At 44.0% G+C, this 21805-nt stretch overlaps 1 protein-coding gene across 1 annotated transcript in view; it reads left to right on the top strand.

The window, feature by feature from the left end:
* The first annotated feature begins 356 nt into the window (after positions 1–356).
* PLCG2 (phospholipase C gamma 2) overlaps positions 357–21805 on the top strand; it is a 92216-nt gene continuing 70767 nt past the window's right edge. Inside the window, exons 1-2 of the mRNA XM_081336245.1 lie at positions 357–522; positions 18347–18574. Of these exons, the coding sequence (XP_081192371.1) occupies positions 18379–18574 (196 nt within the window). The 5' untranslated portion in view covers positions 357–522; positions 18347–18378. The remainder of the gene's footprint in view (positions 523–18346; positions 18575–21805) is intronic.

The following is a 21805-nucleotide window of genomic DNA, read 5'->3' on the forward strand; positions in this document are numbered from 1 at the left end:
GCCGAGGTTGCCTACCCCTGACCTAGGGCCCTACGCCGGCTTGGAGCGCAATGGGTGCTGGAGTCCAACGCCCTGCCCGAACACACTCTCATTCTCCTTTCCTTCCAAACCTTCTCCGCCGTCTGCATCCGCCTGCCCGGGCTTCTTCGTGGCCATCCCGTCCCTCCAAAAGGGACCCCAGGCGATGCCGGACTCCTGCGCGCCCTCGGGCGCCCGGTTGCAAATCCCTTGCCCGCGCGGACGCCCGGGTCGTCAAGGGCGCCCCCTGGCTGGGGAGGCGGCGGCCGTTCCTGAGCTCTCCGCGGCGCGTCACGTGGCCTTCCCTCCCCCCGCCGGGCCAACCTCCGCTGCCGCCGCCGCCGCCGCCGCCGGAGGAATTGAAGCAGAAGCGGAGCCCGGCGGCGGCCAGCAGCGACCCAGCGGCTGGAGAGCCGGCGCCCCCGGGGCCAGTCCGCCGCCCCTCCGCGCGCTCCGACGGCAGGAACGGCCGGCCGGCCGGCGGGCAGGCAGGAAGGAGCGCAGGTGAGCAGGGGGTCCCGACCAGCGGAGACCCCCGCCGGGGAAGGGCGCCCTCTGCTCCCCCCTCTGCGCCAGGTTGGGGAAGGGGGTCTTCTGGATCCCTTCTGGATCTGCCCCTCGGGGGTCTTCGCCGCCGCGACCCCCCACCACCACCACTCGGGAGGCTTTTGGGGTGGGTGGGGGTCCCGCCCATTGTTGGGGATCCAAGAGACGCCGGGTGGACCTTGGTGGTTGTTTTTTTGCCCCTGCTTGGACGGCTAACCCCGCTTGGCGGGGTTCACACGGAGGAAAGGCGCACCTGCGGGTTCAGCCCTCTTGCGGGAGCCTGGCCCCCGTTTGGGAAGGAAGAGGCGGGAGAAAGAACTTTGTTCTGGATGGCGGGGCCGCGGTTGGCTTCACACGACCCACCGTCGTCCCTTTCTGCCAAGGGCCCCTTTGGGGGAAATGCACCCATTTCCGGGGTTTGGGCAGCCGACTGCATGGAGCTTGCCTGGGGTAGGGGAAGGCACCAGCTGGGTTTGTTCGGCCAGGCGTGTTGTGTGTGAACCCAACCTCGGTTTGTGGGTGTGGGTGGCGAGACCTTGGTTGCGTTTGTTTCAGAAGTGTCTCTACCCAATGGGGATAGTTGCACAGTGGTGCAAACAACCCCCTCCCCCCCTCCTCCTTTTGCAAAACCTGCTCACAATTAAAGCCAGCCTTGACTTCACTGTGGCTTGTGCACATCCGGGCAGTTGGGCTGTCGAAAAGAAACCATGATTCAATAACCAGGGTACAAATATAGCCAGGATGAATGAAACCTCCGAGACGTTGGCTTTTACAAAAACCTGAAAGCCGTTTTGAGCAATTAAAAGCCCTGGAAGCAGTACAGTCTGTGTGTGCATGCGCGCGCGAGCGTGTGTGGTTTGCTGGGGCTTAGCTTTGCACTTTGTCCAGTTGTGGTTACTCCGTTTCTTAATTTCACTTCATTGCCGACAGCGGCTGACAATTTTGCAGCCGCTTTTTTCAGCCTGGCTCTGCCCTGCAAGGAGTTCCACCGTTTTTTTCTCAGTGGAACCCACCCACCATCCTTCATTCGCTGTGACTGTTGGCACTTATTTATTTAGCACATAGCCAAAAACGTTTACAAGCCCATCGCAATTCCGTTCTCCGTGAGCAAACCTGAAAGTTGAGGGGGTCCTGTGTGCCCCTCTGAGCTTTCTTGCAGACGTTTCATTGCCAAACTAGGTAACGTCATCAGGTGCTAGTCAGGAGTGCGGTTTGCTGTCAGTTTATGCAGGCAGTCCTCAACTTACGACCATCACTGAGCCCAAAATTTACATCGCTAAGTGAGAAATTTGTTAAGTGAGTTTTTCTTGCCTGGTTTGGTTAAGTGAGTCACCGCACTTCTTAATTTACTAATGTGGTCGTTAAATGAATCTAGATTCCCCCATTGTCAGAAAGGGACCACAGGACACTGCAGCCGTCGTAAATATGAGCCAGTTGCCAAGTATCCGAGTTTTGGTCACGTGATGCTGCAACGGTTGTCAGAGCGAAAAATTGGTCCTAAGTCACTTTTTTCAGTGCTGTTGTAACTTTGAACGGTCGCTAAATGAACCATAGGGCAAGTCGAGGATTGCCTGTATTCTAGTGGCTTGCCCTGTCAGGATTGGTGGTCTTAAGAGATTCTCTGCTTGGCTATTAGCTTCTTTGGCCGTTTCTTGATCGGGATCCCAAAGGTGCTTTTTCGGGAGCTACTGGATTGTCTTGTTTTTTCTTTGAAGACGTTTCGCTTCTCATCCAAGAAGCTTCTTCAGCTCTGACCGGATGGTGGGGAATGGAAGGATCTGTCCAGTCAGAGCTGAAGAAGCTTCTTGGATGAGAAGCGAAACGTCTTCAAAGAAAAGCCAACGAAAGTCCAGTTGCCTCCCGAAAAATCACTTTTGGGAAGCTCCATAGACATCTTGATTGGGGTATTGTTTACTTGGTCTGATGTTAACCTTGGAGTTAATCTAGGCCAGGGGTCTTCAAACTTGGCTCTTTTATGACTTGTGGACTTCAACTCCCAGAATTCTTCAGCCTGACTGAGGAATTCTGGGAGTTGAAGTCCACAAGTCATAAAAGAGCCATGTTTGAAGACCTCTGAGCTAGGCTGATCTGCTCTGCTGGTGACTGGGTCTTTTTGTTTCTTTTTGGGCTGGTTGACTGTCCCTTTTGCATGGTCTATAGATGTTGTTAATGTCTATGTGTCTAATATGGAACTATTTATAAATTCAAAAGTTGGCTATCTAATCGATACATGATAGGGCTTCCTTGATACGCGCTCAGTTTGAAGTCACAACGGCTCTGGAAAAAGTGACTTTATGGCCAGTTCTCATGGTCACATGATCAAAATCCGCGTGCTTGGCAACTGGTGTGAATTTACCATAGTTGCCGTATCCTGGGGTCATGTGATCGCCATTTCTGACCTTCCCATCTGGCTCCCGACGAGCAAAGCCAATGGGGCAAGCTGGATTTGCTTAATGGCTCTGTGATTCATTTAACAACCCACAGAGGTTTGCTTAACAACAACCATGCTGGCTGGGGAATGCTGGGATTTGAAGTCCACCCATCTTAAAGTGTCTGAGGCTGAGAAACGATGGCCTAGAGAGTTTTCTCGCTCTGCTCTTTTCGCCGAGGCCCAACGCTTGCAAAAACAGAGAAGGAAGCTAGTTGTCCACCGCACTTCCTTGCTGCATTTTCCCTCGATCCGACGGCGAGCAACACCAGACGAGCTGAGAATTGGGCTGAAATAAAGAAAAGTAGTTGCTGGGCGGAAGAGCTGGAATCTGTTTTGAAGGATGTGTGGCCTTGTAGCAGAAAAATGAACACCAGTCAAGCATGGTTTGCTCATTCATCCCCTGCAAGATGGAAAAGCTGGGGTTTATTGCTCAAAGTCAACAGAGAGGTGTCCAAAAATAGTACTGGTAATCCTCGACTTACGACCATAGGAGCCCAAAATTTCCATTCTTAAGTGAGACAGTTAAGTTGAGTTTTGGCCCACTTTATGATCTTTCTTGCCATAGTTGTTAAGTGAATCACTGTGAAGTTAGTAAGCGGGTCATTAATTGAATCTCGCTTCCCTGTTGACTTTGCTTGTCAGAAGGTCTCAAAAGGTGATCACGTGACCCCGGGACACTGCAGCCCTCATAAATATGAGTCAGTTGCCAAGGGTCTGAATTTTGATCACATGACCGTGGGGAATGTGGCAACGGTCGTGTGAAAAATGGTCACAAGACCACTTCTGTGGTCATGAGGCCAGCATGACTTATTACCCTGAGGTGTGTGGAACCCTCTTGCCTTCCCACTGAAGTGGTACCTATTTATCTACTCACGTTTGCATGCTTTAAACTGCTAGGTTGGCAGGAGCTGGAGCAAGTAACAGGAGCTCACCCCGTCGCAATGGCGTAGCGTGGGTTGTCAGCACCCGGGGCAATTTGCGCCCCCTAACCCGGTGACGTCATGGCACCGCCGAAAAGACGTGCCCTGCAGTGGCGTAGACTTTCCAAGAAGAGTCGCGCGCATGCGGGATGCTTCCGGGTCCCTCTCGAGGGCGGCTGGGCGGGGCTCCGACCTGCAAGAGCCGCTGCATTCAAGCTCGCACGTGAGCCCCGCTAAATAAAGCCACGCATGCGCACGAAGCTAGGCCAGCCGGCCGGCGGGTCCGTCTTCGCTCGGCCAAGCCTGCCGGGGCGCCTGCGGGGCGCTTGTGGTTGGCCTGAGCCTGGGCGGAGAGTTGGGCGCTTCTATTTATTTTATTCAGTTTATGTGGCCGCCCATCTCACCTGCCGGACTCGTTTCGCTTTGCAAGAAAGAGCAGCTCGAGAGCGGAGCCAAGCCGACTCTGTGCAGCCCTTGGGGCTCCCTGAGCAGCTCAGTGCGAGCGCGCCCCCCCCAGATGTTGCGCCCGGTGCGGCCGGCCCCCCCTGCACCCCCCACGCTATGCCACTGGCCCATCGTGTGGAGTTTGGGTCTCAAGCTAAGTCACTTTTGAACACCCGTGTCTGCCACTAATTGGAAGTTCCTGTAATTTCGACAATGCTGTTGTAACTTCGAACAATCATTAAACAAATGGTTGTAAGTCAAAACTACCTGTAGTTTTTAAGGTAGAGCTTGTTACATGGCTGTTTGGGGGATTTTGGAAGTTGAAGTTCCTACGTCTTAAAGTTGCCAAGGTTGAGCAGGGGTATGATGGCTCAGTGGGTTAAAAACGCTGAGCTTGTCAGCTTGAAAGCCAACAGCCCAAGTTTGAGACCCAAGCACCACATGACAGGGTGAGCTCCTGTTACTTGCTCCAACACCTGCCAACTTAGTAGTTCAAAGCATGCAAACGTGAGTAGATAAATAGGTACCACTTCGGTGGGTTCCATGCACCTCAGGGTAATAGTCATGCCGGCCTCATGACCCACAGGAGTGTCTTCAGACAACGCTAGTCCTTGGCCAAGAAACAGAGATGAGTACACACACACACACCCACACCCCGAGTCGGACACACAACTGGATAGGCTCACCCCTTTACCTTTACTTAAGGGAAGACAACCTTTTATAGTAGGAAAATTACACATTGAGATTATTCATTTCTTCTCATTATAGCACCTTTATTCCACTATTTCAAGAGTTGATACCTACTTGAAAGAGATGGTTGTTACTCCATTAAGGCTGGATTTATAAAACATTCGCATTTATTACCAAGGTGCAGGATCCTGTAACTTACTTCTGTTTTGCCCTCATTGCATATGAGCAGGAAGATGAAGCAGGAAATTGCACTTAATGCATAAGCCAGGATCAGGTCTTCCCAAACAACATGGAAATGATGCAATGAGCTAATTTAAAGTCCTGGCTTTAATAGTCTTTTTTTCTCTTTTCATCCTGCAAGATAATATTTTACATTTGGTACCCACGGTTCCTCTTCTCAATCCCCACGTTCTATCTAGGAAGCCAGGTTTGGAAACAAACCCTAGCCCAGAGTTTGAAACTGAGGTACAAATCCTGGCTAGTTGACTGTCATTACTGGTTCGAAGTGAGTGAGAAGGTAACTTAGTAAAGCTCATCCATGTAACGAGGGAGGAGATTTGCTAGGAGGTGGATGTTGCATCGGGATACACGCCCTCTGTTTATTTCATTTGGAACCGTGATCAGACAGGTGAAAACATCAAAGCTTGTCTTTTGAAAAACTCAGGGAAATTACAGTTGGTGGCCGAGATGGGTGTTCAAGCCATCATCCAGATTTGGTATAGACTGAAGTGCTACTGATTGAGAAACATGGATTTCTGTTCGTTACGGAGATTAATGTTTGGTGTTTATTTATTTATTTGTATCACACCTTTATTTTTACAAATAACCTAAGGGGGCAGACATATCCAATACATCTTGCTAACAACAATCCTATGAGGTGGGTTGGGCTGAGAGAGAATGATTGGCCCAAAGTCAGCTGGCTGTCATGCCTAAGGCGGGACTAAAACTCACTGTCTCCTGGTGATTGGCTGAAAGACACCCTGCTGGCTTTTATATCTAAGGCAGGAATAGAACTCACTGTCTCCTGGTGATTGGCCCAAAGTCAACCAACCGGCTTTCCTGGTTGAGGTGGGTCTTGAACTCACAGCCTCCCACATTCTAGCCTGATTCCTTGGCCACTAGCAAGTATTGTGTTTTCTGGCATAGCCAACCCACCCTTTGTAAAGTGCTGCTTTAAGAAATGCATGGTTTTAGTTCAGCACAAAAGTGCCCACTTCCATGCAGAAGTTTGAAAAAGCTTATTTAAATCATGGTGTTTGCACCTGTGGAAATGCACACAGGTGAGAGCGTGGCACGTAAGCTCCTTTTACAGAAGAAGTAGGAGAAGTGGTTCCTTGTGTATGAGATCTGTCAGAATGTATTTGCTTGTTTATTTATTGTCGTTTGCATGCTGCATTGTGCCGGACCCGTCTTTGTATCATCTCCGAGTTGTGTTATTTTTAGATCATAATGCAAATGAACGAGACATTTGATAAAACGCAAATGTGATGTTCTTTTGGGAGCCATATTTACTCAAAATGGCAGAGTTGAAGAAAGTGACAGTGATCCAAACTTTAATAGAAAAATGGATTGAGAAATCGATTACTGTGTGCAGCTGTTTAAATTCTCCTCAAGGATTTGTTTCGTGCCCAACCATCAAAATTCTATTTTTCTCTTAATCTGTTTGGCTTAGAGTTGCCTCTTTTGAGGCTATGGTGGTATTGTGTCTGTCCTGTGGTTCTGTTTGCTGCTGGCAGATGTTCATCCTGTATAAACAGTTAAGTTCGCTCTGCGTTTTCTGTGTAGAGCACAAATGCCTTTTCAGGTGCTGAGTAAATTTTTTCTGGTGTGATTTCCAAGACACTGAGAAGCTAAACCTTTGAGGGCTGGCAGTTGCTTCTATAGAAAATTGTACATTGTATGACTTGTGGACTTCAACTCCCAGATACATTTTCTTTTCCTAATGATTCCTCTTATCTTGATGAGTTAAGTACATTTCCCTTGCAAACTTTATTAAGATTATTAAAAGAGGAATGTTTGTGTAAGGGCAATGATTAACTGATGGAATGGAATATGCTGCATTAATATTCTGGCTATCTTCACATTATAGTATTTCAGTAACCTGTAGATATAGTTATTTATCATGTATTTGGTTTCCTGATAAGTTGGGCAAAAACTAATGATTTTTTTTTTTAAAAAAGGATCTTATTCAAACCTATATCAGCTTGATCGTAGACAAAAGCCTAGAATTTATAGAGCCGTCTGGGTAATGTAGAATATTCACTGACTTTGTGTATAAGCTCTGCGAAAATTGTTTACAAATCATGTAACACTCCATATTTCTTTTTTTGTCTCAAAACAAAAGTAACAAAATAATGTTTCATTTACTTCACAAAACTTGTCAATATAGAAAGTATAGTTCAAGTTCAAATTCAGAATAGATAGGGGTCTTCTAGTCCATCCCTCTACATTCCAGACAAGTGGCTGTCCAATCTTCAAAACCTCCAGTGATGAAGCACCCACAACGTCTGGTGGCAAGCCATTCCACTAGTTAATTGTTGTTACTGGTGGAAAAATTCTCCTTATTTCCAGGTTGCTTCTCTCCTTGATTAGTAAACATTGTTCCTTGATTGAAATATACAGTCCCTTGGAGAAATTTAGAATATATATATTATATTGGGGAATATTAAGTTTGTTTAAGTAGAGGGAATAGCTGAGAGAATTTTGACAGGTTGGAAAAATACTACTGTATTACTCCAATAACTACTCCAATAACAAAAGCTGGATTCAAGAAATGTGCAATTTATTTGTTTTATAAAAGATTTTTTTCCTCAACGATTCAATAATATTTATTCAACAAACGTGCTGTCTGAGTTTACATTCACTAATGCATATTTAATTTCTAATCCTTTATTCTTTCCTCTAGCCATCGATAAAATAAATCCCAAGTTTGGTAATATTCCATTTCTTCTTTTTCTTTCAATCTCATAGTCAGTCTATCCATCTCTGCACATTCTAGTTTTTTTTAATTATTTCTTCATCTGGTGGTATTCCTTCATTTTGCCAATATTGCGCGAATATAATTCTTGCCGCTGTTGTAACATGCAAAGTCAAATATATACTTTGTTTATCAGTCTTTTCTGGCATTATACCTAATTTAAAAAGTTCAGGTTTAAAATCTACCTGTTCTCCCAACATCTTTTCTAGCCAAGCATGTATCTTTTTCAAATAACTCTTTACTTTATCACATGTCCACCAAACATGATATATAAGTGCCTGACTTATGTTTACATTTCCAACATCTATCTGACATGTTTTTGAACATTTTTGCTAGTCCTGCTGGTGGCAAGTACCATCAATAAAACATTTTATATAAATTTTCTTTGTAGGAAGTTGACATTGTCAGTTTATAATTTCTTTCCCATAGATTTTGCCATTTTTCTAATTCTATACTGTATCCAAAACTTTTTGCCGATCTTATCGTTGTTTCTTTAACTTGTTCGCTTTCCATTTTCAAAGTTAATAAAGAATTATACATTTCCTTAATTACCGGTAGTTTCTTATCAGAAGTTAACAATATCTTATCAAACACAGTTTGTTCCTTATAAAATCCATACAGTTTAACATCTTTATCATATCTAGCTTGCATTTGTAAATGTGCCCACCATGATAAATTGATACCCTGATTTTCCATTTCTTGTTTAGATTTTAAATTCCCTTCAGAGTTTAGAATATCTCTATATGTCCAGATTTTTTCAAAGTCCACTAAATCTGGGTGTACAAATGCTTCCATTGTTGACAACCACCCTGGAATTTTCAAATATATTTTACATTTTATTTTTCCCCATGTTATTAATAATGCATTTCTTATATAGTGATTTTGGGAGTATTTATGAATTTTATTTTTCCTGTACCATAAAAAAGCATGCCACCCCAAATGTAAATCGTGCCCCTCCAGATATAACAACCTTTTGTTTCTAAGAGTTATCCATTCTTTTACCCATGTTACTGCAGATGCTTGATAATATAGAACCCACTGTGGTAAGCCAAGACCTCCGTTTTCCTTGGCATCTTGTAACAATTTCATCTTAATTCTAGCTTTCTTTCCTTGCCAAATAAATTTCAAGATTAATGAATTTAGATCTTCAAAAAAAAAAATATCTCAAGTTTTATAGGTATTGTTTGGAATAAAAATAAGATTTTCGGTAATATGTTCATTTTCACTGTAGCAATTCTTCCTAATATTGACAATTGCAAATTTTCCCATTTTTCCAAACCCACTCTTATTTGAGTCAATAGTTTTATATAATTATCTTCTTTTATCATTGAACATCTTGCTGTTAAATATATTCCCAGATATTTGACCTTTTTAACTATTTGCAATTCTATTTTTTCTGTCATTTTTTTTTGTTTATCTGTAAGATTTTTAACTATTCCTTTGGTTTTTTTTCTCTTGTTTATTTTCAGTCCTGCCATTTCTCCATATTGTTCTATCTTTCCCAGTAGTTTAGGAATCATCTCCAAAAGTTCTGCCAAAATAAATACCAAATCATCAGCAAATGCTTGTAATTTATATGTTTCACCTTTTATTTCCAGTCCTTTAATTTCTGTATCTTGTCTAATATTTCTATTTAGAACTTCCAAGGTCAAAATAAATAACAATGGAGATAATGGACATCCTTGCCTCATACCTTTTCTTATCTCAAAGGTCTCTGTATAATCTCCATTCCCAATCACTTTCACTGTTTTTATTGTATATTGTTTTAATCATATTTATAAATTCTGTCCAAAGTCCATTATTTTTAATTGCTGAATCATAAATTGCCAGGAAACATTATCAAATGCCTTTTGGGCATCTAGAAATATTAGTGCCACTTGTTTCCCTGGACGTAATTCATAATATTCCAGTACATCCATTATCACTGTTAAATTATTTTTAATTTCTCTCTTTAGTAAAAAAAAACCATTTTAGTCTGAATGTATAAATTCAGTTAAGAATATTTTCAGTCTCTCTGCCATTATTGAAGTAAGAATTTTATTATCCACATTTAGTAACAATATCGGTCTATAATTTTTTATCTGTGTCAAGTCTGAATCTTCTTTTGGTATTAAAGTAATATTTGCTTCTATCCATGTATTTGGGAGTTTAGCCTCCAACAAAAGTTCACTGCAAATATCTTTCAGTGGTTCAGTTAATATATCTTGTAACGCTTTATATAATTCTGCCAGTGGTCCATCTGGCCCCCGTGTTTTCTCATTTTTTTTTGTCTTCTTCTGCCATCATTGTTATTTTTTCCCCTAGCATAGTCTTACAGGCTTCTGAAATTTTTGGAAGATTATTTTCTTCCAGATATTGAATCGTTCTCTCTTGGAATTTCTTCTATATCATACAGTTTCTTATAATATTCTTTAATTATCTTTTTTATTTCTTCATTTTTAAATTGTAGGCAACCTTTTTCAACTACCAAATTATTTATCAGTTTCCTTCTGTTTTTTAAGTTTATAAGCTAACCATCTTCCTGGTTTGTTTGCATTTTCAAAAAAGTTTTGTTTTGCTTTTTTTATTTGCTGTGCCAATTTTTCTGAATACAACAAACTTAATTTGTGTTTTATTGTTTCCATTTCTCTTTTCAGAATCTTCTTTTGCGGATTTCTTTGCAGTTCTGATTCTAGTTTTTCTCTTAATAGTATATATTGCTGACTTTTCTGTTTGTTTGTTTGTTTTTTACCATAGAGCTATACCTCTAAAGTATGCTTTGGCTGTATCCCATACGTTTTGTAATGTTGTGGCTTCTTTTTTGTTTTCTTTGAAGAAAAACTCCATTTCCTTTTTTTGCTAGTTCTATAAATTCTCTTTCTTTTAATATAGATTGGTTCAAAGTCCATCTTGATTTTTTTTTAGTATTTATTTATTTATTTATTTATTTATTAGTTTTTATAAACCGCCCTTCTCCCGAGGGACTCGGGGCGGTGTACAGAGGAAGGAAGGTATACAGATCGAACAATAAAAATAATAAGAAACACTAATGAACACAAACTGGGACCCCAATTAACGCTATCATGCCAGGCCAGCCTGCTGAAACAGGAAAGTTTTTAAGTCGCGACGGAAGGTACGGAGGTCAGGGGCCATCCGGATTTCTGTTGGTAAGGTGTTCCAGAGGGCTGGCGCACCCACTGAGAATGCCCTCCCCCTGGGGGCCACCAGCCGACATTCCTTGAGCGGTGGCACCCTGAGGAGGCCCTCTCTGTGGGAGCGCACAGGACGGTGGGGTGCTGACATCGGCAGAAGGTGCTCCCGAAGGTAGTCCGGACCCATGCCATGTAGGGCTTTGTAAGTCATCGTTAGCACCTTGAACTTCACACGGAAGGCAGCCGGAAGCCAGTGCAGCGCACGGAGGAGAGGTGTGATATGGGAGTATCGGGAGGCTCCCAAGAGTGTCCGTGCCGCCGCACTTTGCACCAGTTGAAGCTTCCGAGTGGATCTCAAGGGCAGCCCCATGTAGAGAGCGTTACAATAGTCTAGGCGAGATGTCACAAGGGCATGGGTGACTGTACGTAAGGAATCCAGGTCCAGATAAGGCCGTAGTTGGCGAATTAGTCGAACCCGGGAGAAGGCCCCCTTGGTCACAGCTCCAATGTGGTCTTCCAGGGAGAGCTGCGAGTCTAGGAGGACACCCAGGTTGCGGGCCCTATCAACAGGGGGAAGTAACTTGTCCCCAATGTTAAGCAGTGGGACGTTCTGAATCTCCTGGTTTCCCGGTACATACAGCCATTCAGTCTTGTCCGGGTTCAGTTGAAGCCTGTTTCTCCCCATCCATTCCCGGACCGCTTTCAGGCAGCGGGACATCACGTCTAGGGCATCACTGATATTGTTTGGAGTTGAGATAAAAAGCTGGGTGTCATCAGCATACTGATGGTACCCTACTCCAAAACTGCGAATGATCTCACCCAGCGGTTTCATGTAGATGTTGAACAGGAGAGGCGAGAGGACCGACCCCTGAGGGACTCCGCAAGCGAGAGGCCTCGGGGTCGACCTCTGTCCCCCTGTCAGCACCGACTGCGAGCGACCCTGGAGAAAGGAGGAGAACCAACGCAGAACCGTGCCTCCCACTCCCAGTCCCCTGAGGCGTCGCAGCAAGATACCATGGTCGATGGTATCGAAAGCCGCCGAGAGGTCTAATAAGACTAGGACAGAGGAATGGCCCCTGTCCCGGGCTCTCCAGAGATCATTCATCAGAGCGACCAATGCCGTCTCCGTGCTGTAGCCCGGCCTGAAACCCGATTGGTACGGGTCTAGATAAACCGCTTCATCCAGGATCTGAGGAAGTTGGTGCGCCACCACGCTCTCAACAACCTTCGCAAGGAAGCGAAGATTGGAGACTGGACGAAAGTTATTCAAAGAGGATGGGTCCAAGGTGGGCTTCTTGAGGAGAGGTCTCACCACCGCCTCCTTCAAGGCGGTGGGGAAGTGACCCTCACTCAGAGAAGCAGAGATGACCGCTAGGAACCAGCCTCGTGTCGCCTCTCGAGCTGCATAGGCCAGCCAGGAAGGGCACGGGTCCAGTAAGCATGTGGAGGAGCTTAACCTTCTCATAATCCTGTCCACTTCCTTAGGAGTTACAGGATCAAATTCTTCCCAGATGACGTCGACAAGACTGTCCATGTCTTGTTCTTCCATCTCAGCCCAGTTGGAGTCCAGACCAGTTCGAATCCGAGCGATTTTATCCAGCAGATATTGACCAAATTCCTCGGCTCGACCCTGCAAGGGTTCCTCCCTCACCTCTTGGTTTAATAGGGAGCGAGTCACCCTGAACAAGGCAGCTGGGCGATTATCTGCGGACGCGATGAGGGTGGAAAAGTAGTTGGATTTTGCCACCCTTATCGCAGCGAGATAAGACCTGGTGAGGATTCTTAGTCGCAATCGGTCGGATTCGGATCGACTGGACCTCCAACGGCTCTCTAGGCCCCGTCTCCGACGCTTCATCTCCCGGAGCTCCTCGGTGAACCATGGGGCTCGCTGGGATCTGCGCCGGGTCAGAGGCCGCAAGGGTACAACTCGGTCCAGAGCCTCCGTGGCTGCCTTTTCCCAGGCTTCCACTAAGGCTTCCGCCGAGCTGTGAGCAGGGGGTGCATGCGAGTCCCTAAGCGCTGCCTGGAACTTATCAGGGTCCATTAGGCGCCTAGGGCGGTACCATCTGACTGGCACCGTGCACCCACGGTGGGGGGTGGCAAGGGGGAAGTCTAGCCGCAGGAGGTGGTGATCGGTCCATGACAGGGGCGTAACAGTTGTGGCACCCCCACCGACATCATCACGCCACCGTCCAGACAAGAACACCAAGTCTGGGTTGTGGCCTCTCTCATGAGTCGGCCCAGAAATTATTTGCAACAGGTCCATGGCCGTCATGGAAGCCATGAACTCCCGAGCCAGTTCGGACGATCCTCCCAGGGACGGTAGATTAAAGTCGCCCAAGACCATGAGTCTTGGGAATTCAACCACCAACTCTGAGAGGACATCGAGTAGCTCGGGTAGGGCCGCCGCTGCACGATTAGGTGGTAGGTACGCCAGCAGCAGACCCAGCTGCGCCCCTGGGCCGAATCTCAGTAGGAGAGACTCACACCCGACCATCTGAGGGACGGTGGTCTCTCGCGGGCTAAGGGATTCCCTGATGATAACTGCCACTCCCCCGCCCCTCCCATGAGCCCGGGGCTGGTGCAGTACCTGGAAACCTGGCGGGCAGAGGTCAACCAGAGGAACACCCCCCTCTGGGCCCAGCCAGGTTTCCGTGATGCAGGCCAGGTCCGCATGCTCACTCTCCAATAGGTCACGAATGAGGTGAGCTTTGTTGGCTGCGGACCTTGCATTCAGGTAGACCAGCCTCAGCATGGGAGGGTGCGCACCTTTGCTCCCGGGTCCTCCGGGGGAGAACAGAGGGTCGGAGCGTCTCACCGCCTTTACAGAGCGGAGATGACACTCCCGGTGACGATACGGCCCTCTGTCTGTGCACCTTCTGCCATTCCCCACCATCCTAGGGATGGGACGTTCGTCAGTACGCCACTGGGTGTTATCGGCGACTGGCCCTCGTTGTACGCCGTCGCGAACGGCCGTGGGCCTGGCATGCGTTATGGTGGCTGGAAGGTGTGCCTTTCCCGCGCAACCATAGTCTCCTCCCTCCCCCCTCCCTAACCCCACAAAAAACGGGGTTGTGATTTGCCCATGTGCCTGGTTCTATCTCAATTTCCTGCATACTTGTCCTCAGTTCATATGTCATCCAAATCATGTCAATTCTGGACCAGGATTTATGCCTGTTTGAATAAAATGTGTATTGTAATTTTCCTGGATTGATTTCCCTCCAAACGTCTTGTACTCCAATTTCTTCTATTGTGTTGAAAAAAAAAATCTTAGGTAATCTTTTTCTTCCACTTTTTCCTGTTTTGCTACTTTTATAGTCTAGTGTCCCATCCAGTATTGCACTGAAGTCTCCTATTAAACAAATATTTTGATACTCCATTTCTGTTATTTTTCTATGGAGATTTTGATAAAATTCTTCCTGTTTATTATTTGGTGCGTAGATTACTACCAACAATGTTTGTTTTTGATGTAGATATATTTCTACCATCACAATTCAGCCTTCTTCATCTGAATAAATCATTTTAGAGTCTATTATCTCTTTAATATATATGGCCACACCTCTTTTTTCTGTTGTGCTGATGCATGGTAAAGTTTCCCAATTTTGGGGTATTCCAACAGTTTGTAATATTGTCTTTTTATATGTGCCTCTTGCAAACAAATTATATTTAATTTCTGCAGCTTTGTAAAAGTTTTGTTTCTTTTTGATGGGGAGTTTAGTCCATTTATATTCACTGAAAAAATCCCGCTTTCTTTCTCCATTTTGATTATTTATATTTAGGTCTTGTCGATCTCGTAGTCCTCTGTTCTTCACTCTCTTGGTCAAGTTTCTCTTTTCTACTGTTTGTATAGTATAGTTGTTTCTTCAGTTGGTTCTTCTGTTTGTTTCTGATCTTTTCTCTCCTCTTGTCAATATTGCACTCCTTCATCTAAGAATGCTCTATTTATTTCATCAAACTCTTCTGCTTTCCAAACTGAGTCCATTCGGTATCTTGTATTATTCCAGTTGATTAAGATCCCTTCCGGCATTAACCATCTGAAATTTATGCCCTTTGCAATTAGCTTTGTAGTTAGGAAGTGATGTTGTCTTTGGGTATCTCTTACTCTCTTGGGGATCTGCTTTAACACCACAGTTTGTTTATTCTTGTATTGTAATGGCTCATCTCTTAACTTTTCTTAGTATTTCATCGCTTGTTGTTTTCTTTATCAATCTTACATGAACTTCTCTGGGTAGTTTATATTTCCTTGCATAGCTTGAATTCATTCGAAATATTTCATCTATTTCCATTTGTATCTGTGCTCGGTCTGCTTTCAAAGCCTCTGCCAGGAGATCGATAATCACAACTGCTATATTTTCTTCTCTGTCTTCAGGAATATTCTTCTATTATGTTGAAAAAAAATCTTAGGTAATCTTTTTCTTCCACTTTTTCCTGTTTTGCTACTTTTATAGTCTAGTGTCCCATCCAGTATTGCACTGAAGTCTCCTATTAAACAAATATTTTGATACTCCATTTCTGTTATTTTTCTATGGATATTTTGATAAAATTCTTCCTGTTTATTATTTGGTGCGTAGATTACTACCAACAATGTTTGTTTTTGATGTAGATATATTTCTACCATCACAATTCAGCTTTCTTCCGACCCCTTGGGATTGCTGGGCTGAATGAAATTGGGTTAAAAAGCCGGAGCTCTGGCTTCTTCCACCCATCTCGTCAAATGCCAAACCAGAAGTCCCAGGAATACAGTTTTAATGCACCATTTGATGCACTGATATTAAATGATTCAATGAAAATGTGATATATGGAGGTGATTTATATTACTTTTATATATTGAAGTTTAGGGTTTGCTATACATCTTAGTTTTATTTTACTTTTGTGTTATCCTTTATCACTAATTAACTTAATAAATACTGCTGCTTTAATTTGTACAATTTTATCCTAGGTATTTTTTAAAAAAAATGCATTAAAAAAAACCCCTACTTTTGCTCAGAGGTGGCCCTAAAAGAAAGCAGTATACATTGGAAAAAAGGTTTCCCTTTAGCTGGGCAGGAGAATAATTCCAGTTGTAACCATCCACATGTAGGAGAAGGAGGGGAAGAACCTGGGGGAGGAGTTAAAAGAGGAACCAGCCTAGAATCCCTACATTGTCGCAAATAAACTGAGTTGAACCTCCTTTGAATTTCCTGGACCCTTATTTAACTCCAAACCAGTGCTAACTAACTGTTAGTTGAGAAAAGTCCTGGGCATAAGTAGCAATAAATCAATTTAACTGGCCCTTCATGGTTGGACCTCGTCTTTCACGTCTGACATCACATCAGTTTTGTCCTTCCAGAAAAAAATGCAATCTATAATCTTGCGGATCCATGCTGTGACTTGTGAGATCTCTGAATTTTTGCTGAGGTTGATTTGTCTGTGATGGCTCAAGTTTTATCGGCTTCTGTCTGGGTCTGTCTCAAATTTTTATTTAGTCTGACTCATATTGCTGGGCGTACCCTTGACTGGTGTTTTTCTGTGGTCTCCACATACTGTTGGTTTGGGTTTTTTTCAGAGCCCTGCTGGGTTGAGGGACTTCTTGTATTCTTGGAATCTGTTGAACTTGAATGAAGGACTTCTGGCTAAGATAGACAGTAGTCTCGTTGGTGCCTGGAAATAAGGAAATGGAATGATAAAATATGCACTCCGAGGCTGAATATTCTCTTCCAAGCCACAGTAGAGTATATAGATTTACTTCTTGATTTTCCGAAGAAATGGGGCTACAGGTTTCGAGAGAATGGATAGAATGCAAGTAGTTGAAGAGTAGATGGAAGTAACCAAGCATAGGCTATGGCCCATTTTAGGGCAGTGAATTTGGGGCCAAAACATATTTTTTGCCCAGACATCTGCTCCAGGCCGGTGGAGACCTCTCGTAAGTTGTAAGAGAACTGTTGCATTTTAGGAAATGATATCTTCATTGATTCTAAAGGTTAAGCCTACTCATCATTCTGCAAGGGGGAAGAGCCAAACTTGATACTGTTGTACCAAATCTGGCATTACATTTCTAAAAAAACACACCCATCATCCTTAACTCTAAATCTGAGGTGTCCAACCTTGGCAGCTTTAAGACCTGTGGACCTCAACTTCCAAAATTCCCCAGTCAGCCATGACCCGTGGAGAATTTTTGGGAGTTGAAGTCCACAGGTCTTAAAGATGCCGTGGTTGGACACTTCTCATCTAGAATAAGAGTGATGGTGTGCTTTTTCAAATTGTAACAATACAATGTCTTCCCTACCATCCCCAATCTTCTCTCAGATTGAAGATCTTAAGTCCTCATAGTGCATGTCTAAAAATCTCACAGTCGTTATTGTTGGCCTGTTCCGAACCTGTTCTACTGTGTCAATACATCCTTTTGGAAAGGAAGAGTCAGAATAAAACACAATTTTCTACTTTTGCGTTCATCAGCACAAAAGTAAAGGTAAAGGTTTCTGCCCTGTCCAGTCAGGTCCAATTTTAAGAAGTGGTGCTCATCTCTGTTTCTTAGCCGAGGGAGCAAGCATTGTCCAAAGACATTTCCATACTTATGTGGCCAGCATGATTGCATGCCGTGGCGCACGGAATGCTGTTACCTTCCCACCGAAGTGGTACCTATTTATCCACTCCCATTTTGCGTGCTTTTGAACTGCTAGATGTGCAGGAACGGGAGCTTACCTCATTGCGCAGCGCTCCGGTCTTAAACCCAGGCTGCCAGCTCTATAAGCTCAGGCATCTTTAACCACTGAATCATAAACCACCACCTCTCAGCACATAGTAGAGGAGAATAAGAACTTTGTTTTTTTGATACAGTGCTTCTTCAGATTTATTTTTAGATTGCGTTGGCTCTTTTAGCAGCTCTGTCACACTGCTGGCTCACTTTCAGCTTGTTGTCAATATCCAGGCTTCTTCTGTGTCACCCTAGGCATTGTTAACCAGCATTAGAATTGTTTTATGTTAGCTAGTAGTTGGCTCACTTCTGTTTATATAACAGCAAGGTGTTGGTCGGGGACTAGTGGAGATCCACGTACCTTGACCTCAGAAGCTACTAGTTCATGCGAATCTAGTTTCACTTCTTGAAATTTTTTTTTTTGTCTTTAAGCGGAAACTGCAGCAGAATCATTTGTAAGACAAGAGGGCCAGGTTTAAAATAATACATCTCTCTTCCTCTCTGCTTCCCTTCCAGCCTTCTGAAGATCTGCTCTCTTCTACCTGAAAATGTCCAGCCGAAGTATTGAGTATGGACAGCTCCCGGAGTATGAGAAGAGTCAGATCAAAAGGACTTTGGAGCTGGGGACGGTGATGACCGTATACAGCCTCAAGAAAAGTAATCCAGAGAGAAGAACCATTCAAGTCATTATGGAAACCAGGCAGGTCGCTTGGAGCAAAACAGCGGACAAGATAGAAGGATTTTGTGAGTATCTTATCTGCTTCACGGCATCCCTCTTATTATTGGAATTGATCATGTCAGGTGGCGGGGAAATCAGAAAACCCAGCCAGTTCAAATGAGTATAAAGCTTTATTGCAAGCTTAAGTTCTTCACAAGAACATGAACTACTCACAATCAAAGCAAATTGGCGGGAGATAAGAGTCAAAAGAATTCAAGGTGGGATGGACTTAGATCTCTATTTATTTTTATTTTTTATTTTTATTCCATTTATATCCCGCCCTTCTCCGAAGACTCAGGGCGGCTTACAAGCTTAGCAGTGGGCCTGAAGGGACTCGAGACTGACAACGCGTTTGTCCCTTCCTTCTTGCAAGTGTTCTGGGAAAGGATGAGAGGAAGGCAATAGATGACAACTTGTGATCTCAATCGAGAGCAGAATTTCCGTTGTTAAGCAAGGCGATTTTTAAGGGAGTCGTGCCCAATTTTATGTCCTTTTTTTGCCACAGTTGTTAAATGAATCATGCGGTCGGTAAGCGAATCCGGCTTCTCCCATTGACGTTACTTGTTGGAAGCTGGCTGGGAAAGTCACAAATAACTATCACGCAACCCCTGGGATACCACATGTATTTGTAACGTACAAATGTATTTTAAATACATGCCAGTTGCCAAGCACCTGAATTTTGACCATGTAAACTACATGAACTGGAAAGAACTTCCCTTTTCACAATTGCTAGCACCGTGGTTAATATCTCAAGATAAGATCAGAATATGGACCCATTGATAAGATATTCATCACGTTTGCACAAATGCTTCAAAATCAGATGACATTTATTTCTTGCTGGTTTGCTTAACCATCCTTCCCTCCCTGCTATTCAATTTTTAACTTGCCACAAATATCATGAAAGCATGTTAATTGGAGACTAGAGGTTATATCCCAGGGGTCTTCAAACTTGGCCCTTTTATGACTTGTGGACTTCAACTCCCAGAATTCCTCAGCCAGGCATATGTGCGTCAACTTCCGGTGTCAACTTCCCTCCGCCCTGTGCGTTCCCACAGAGAGGGACTCCTCAGGGTGCCACCGGTCAGAGAATGTAGATTGGTGGCCCCCAGGGGGAGATCTTTCTCTGTGGGCGCCCCGGAGTTATGGAACCAGTTACCGGTTGAGCTCCGGACGGCGCCCGATCTTCGCTCCTTTCGCCGCGATCTGAAAACATACCTGTTCGAACAAGCCGGCCTGGCCTGAGGGTGGGATTGGTGGGGTTTTTATTATCATTTTATTGGGGGTTTTATTAATGTATTTATTGTTTTTTATGGGCATGTATTTAATTACTTTTTAATTTTTGTAACTTTATGTTTTTTATTCTTGCCCTGTACACCGCCCTGAGTCCTTCGGGAGAAGGGCGGTATAGAAATATTAATAAATTAAATTAAATTAAATTAAATTAATCTTACCTAGTTTGGGTAATGAAACGTCTGCAAGAAAACAAGTGGAATTTTGATCATGTAACTCTGGGGATGCTGCATTGGTTTAAGCACAAGGATCGGTTGTAAGTCCCTTCTTTTCAAGTGCTGTTGTAATGTTGAACAGTCCCTAAACAAACAGTTGTAAGTCAAAGTTTACCTGTATTGAGGTCTCCAGCCTCATGTTCCTAATCTACCTGTCATTTAGCATAGAGGTATGGTTGCAGGTAGCAAGAAAATGAATTTCCCCCAAGATTAGGCCTTTTATTGTACATCTGTTTCCAGAATTAACACTGCTATGCATTTGTGGCTTTAATGATACCCAAAGAAATTCTGTGTTCATGCTTCTGTAAATTCCAGAGCATTTCTTCTGAATGAAATTGAAAACATTGTGCAACCCTAATAAATAAGTAGACTGAAATACAGTCTGGTCATGTTAATGAGATAACACATGTGTGATTGGGGAAAAAAATGGCTTAATGCACTGGTTCAGCTCGGCTATTGCATCATGTCATGGTTAAGTAGGTTTACTTATGGTAAGATCTAAATTGAGAAAGCATTAATTGTCTCCAAAATTACATATCCTGGGAGATTGTAATTTACTTAGTCAAACAGCGGGCTTTGAATGTGGGATACAAACCAGGTCTGAAAAGGGAAAATCAGAAATGGTGCAGGAATCATAGTTTGGCTTTAAATCATGGCTATTGCAAATCATAGTTTAGTGTGGCATCTGAATGGAACCGATTCATTGCTCCGCTTGCTACCAAGATATATTTGCCATGTTTTGAGGCGGTATTAGTATTAACAAAAGCAATTGTGCATTTGTTAAAGATACATAGTAGTAAGGTATACCAAATAAACCTATCCGTTTATAGCTTTGGCATTTGATGCAGCACGTAGTTAATCCCCCTAAAGAAAGCCTATGATGTTAAGGCTTCCTTTAATTGGGGAGAATAATTATTAATCAGCGGCTGTAGATGTAAAACATTATTTAGCATCTGTGTCTTAGTCGATCTACTACATGAACTGGAAAGAACTTCTCTTTTCACAATTGCTAGCACAGTGGTTAATATCTCAAGATAAGATCAGAATATAGATGTATTGATAAGATATTCGTCATGTTTGCACAAATGCTTCAGAATGTAACCATGGCTTTCTGTGATGAGCTTCACACCTGAGTGTCCAGCTTATGGTCATGTGACTGCAGGGGTGCTGCAATGGCCCAAACTTAAAGGATAGGCTATAGTATACATTCCATTTTTCAGTATCACCGTAACTTTGAGTGGTCACTGAATGGATATAAGCCAAGGGCTACCTGTGAAACCTAATTTTTTAGCTACTATTTTGAAAGCACACTAATCAAGGAGAGTATTTGTAGATCAGGGTTGAAATAAGGAGTCCTTGGGGAAGCCTGCAGGAAAAGTCACAACCTGACCTTGTACCTTCCGCTCTTCTGTGTTCGCGCTCCGCTGTCCACTTAGTATCCTATCTGTGTTGGTGTGGCACCATGCCCAACGTCCCATGGCCTTCCTGCACTTGTACAGTCCTGCTCTGGGCTCCCCCAGCCTCTCCTAACCCACCTGCAATCTACACAGGGCCTCCTCCACCCTTCCACGGCTCCCCTGTGCTGCCTGACTGGGACTCCTGCCACTTCTCCCTTAATAACCAGAGTATCTTGGGGTTATGATGGCAACCAAGACTGCTGGGATTGTTGTCCCTAAGCAATTGCACTTTAAGACTCGCTTAGTGGTGGCAATTCCAGTCTTGATTGCCGTCATAAGCCGGGGACTATCTCTA

This window comes from Vipera berus (assembly GCF_964194415.1).
Source record: "Vipera berus genome assembly, chromosome: 10".
NCBI lineage: Eukaryota > Metazoa > Chordata > Lepidosauria > Squamata > Viperidae > Vipera > Vipera berus.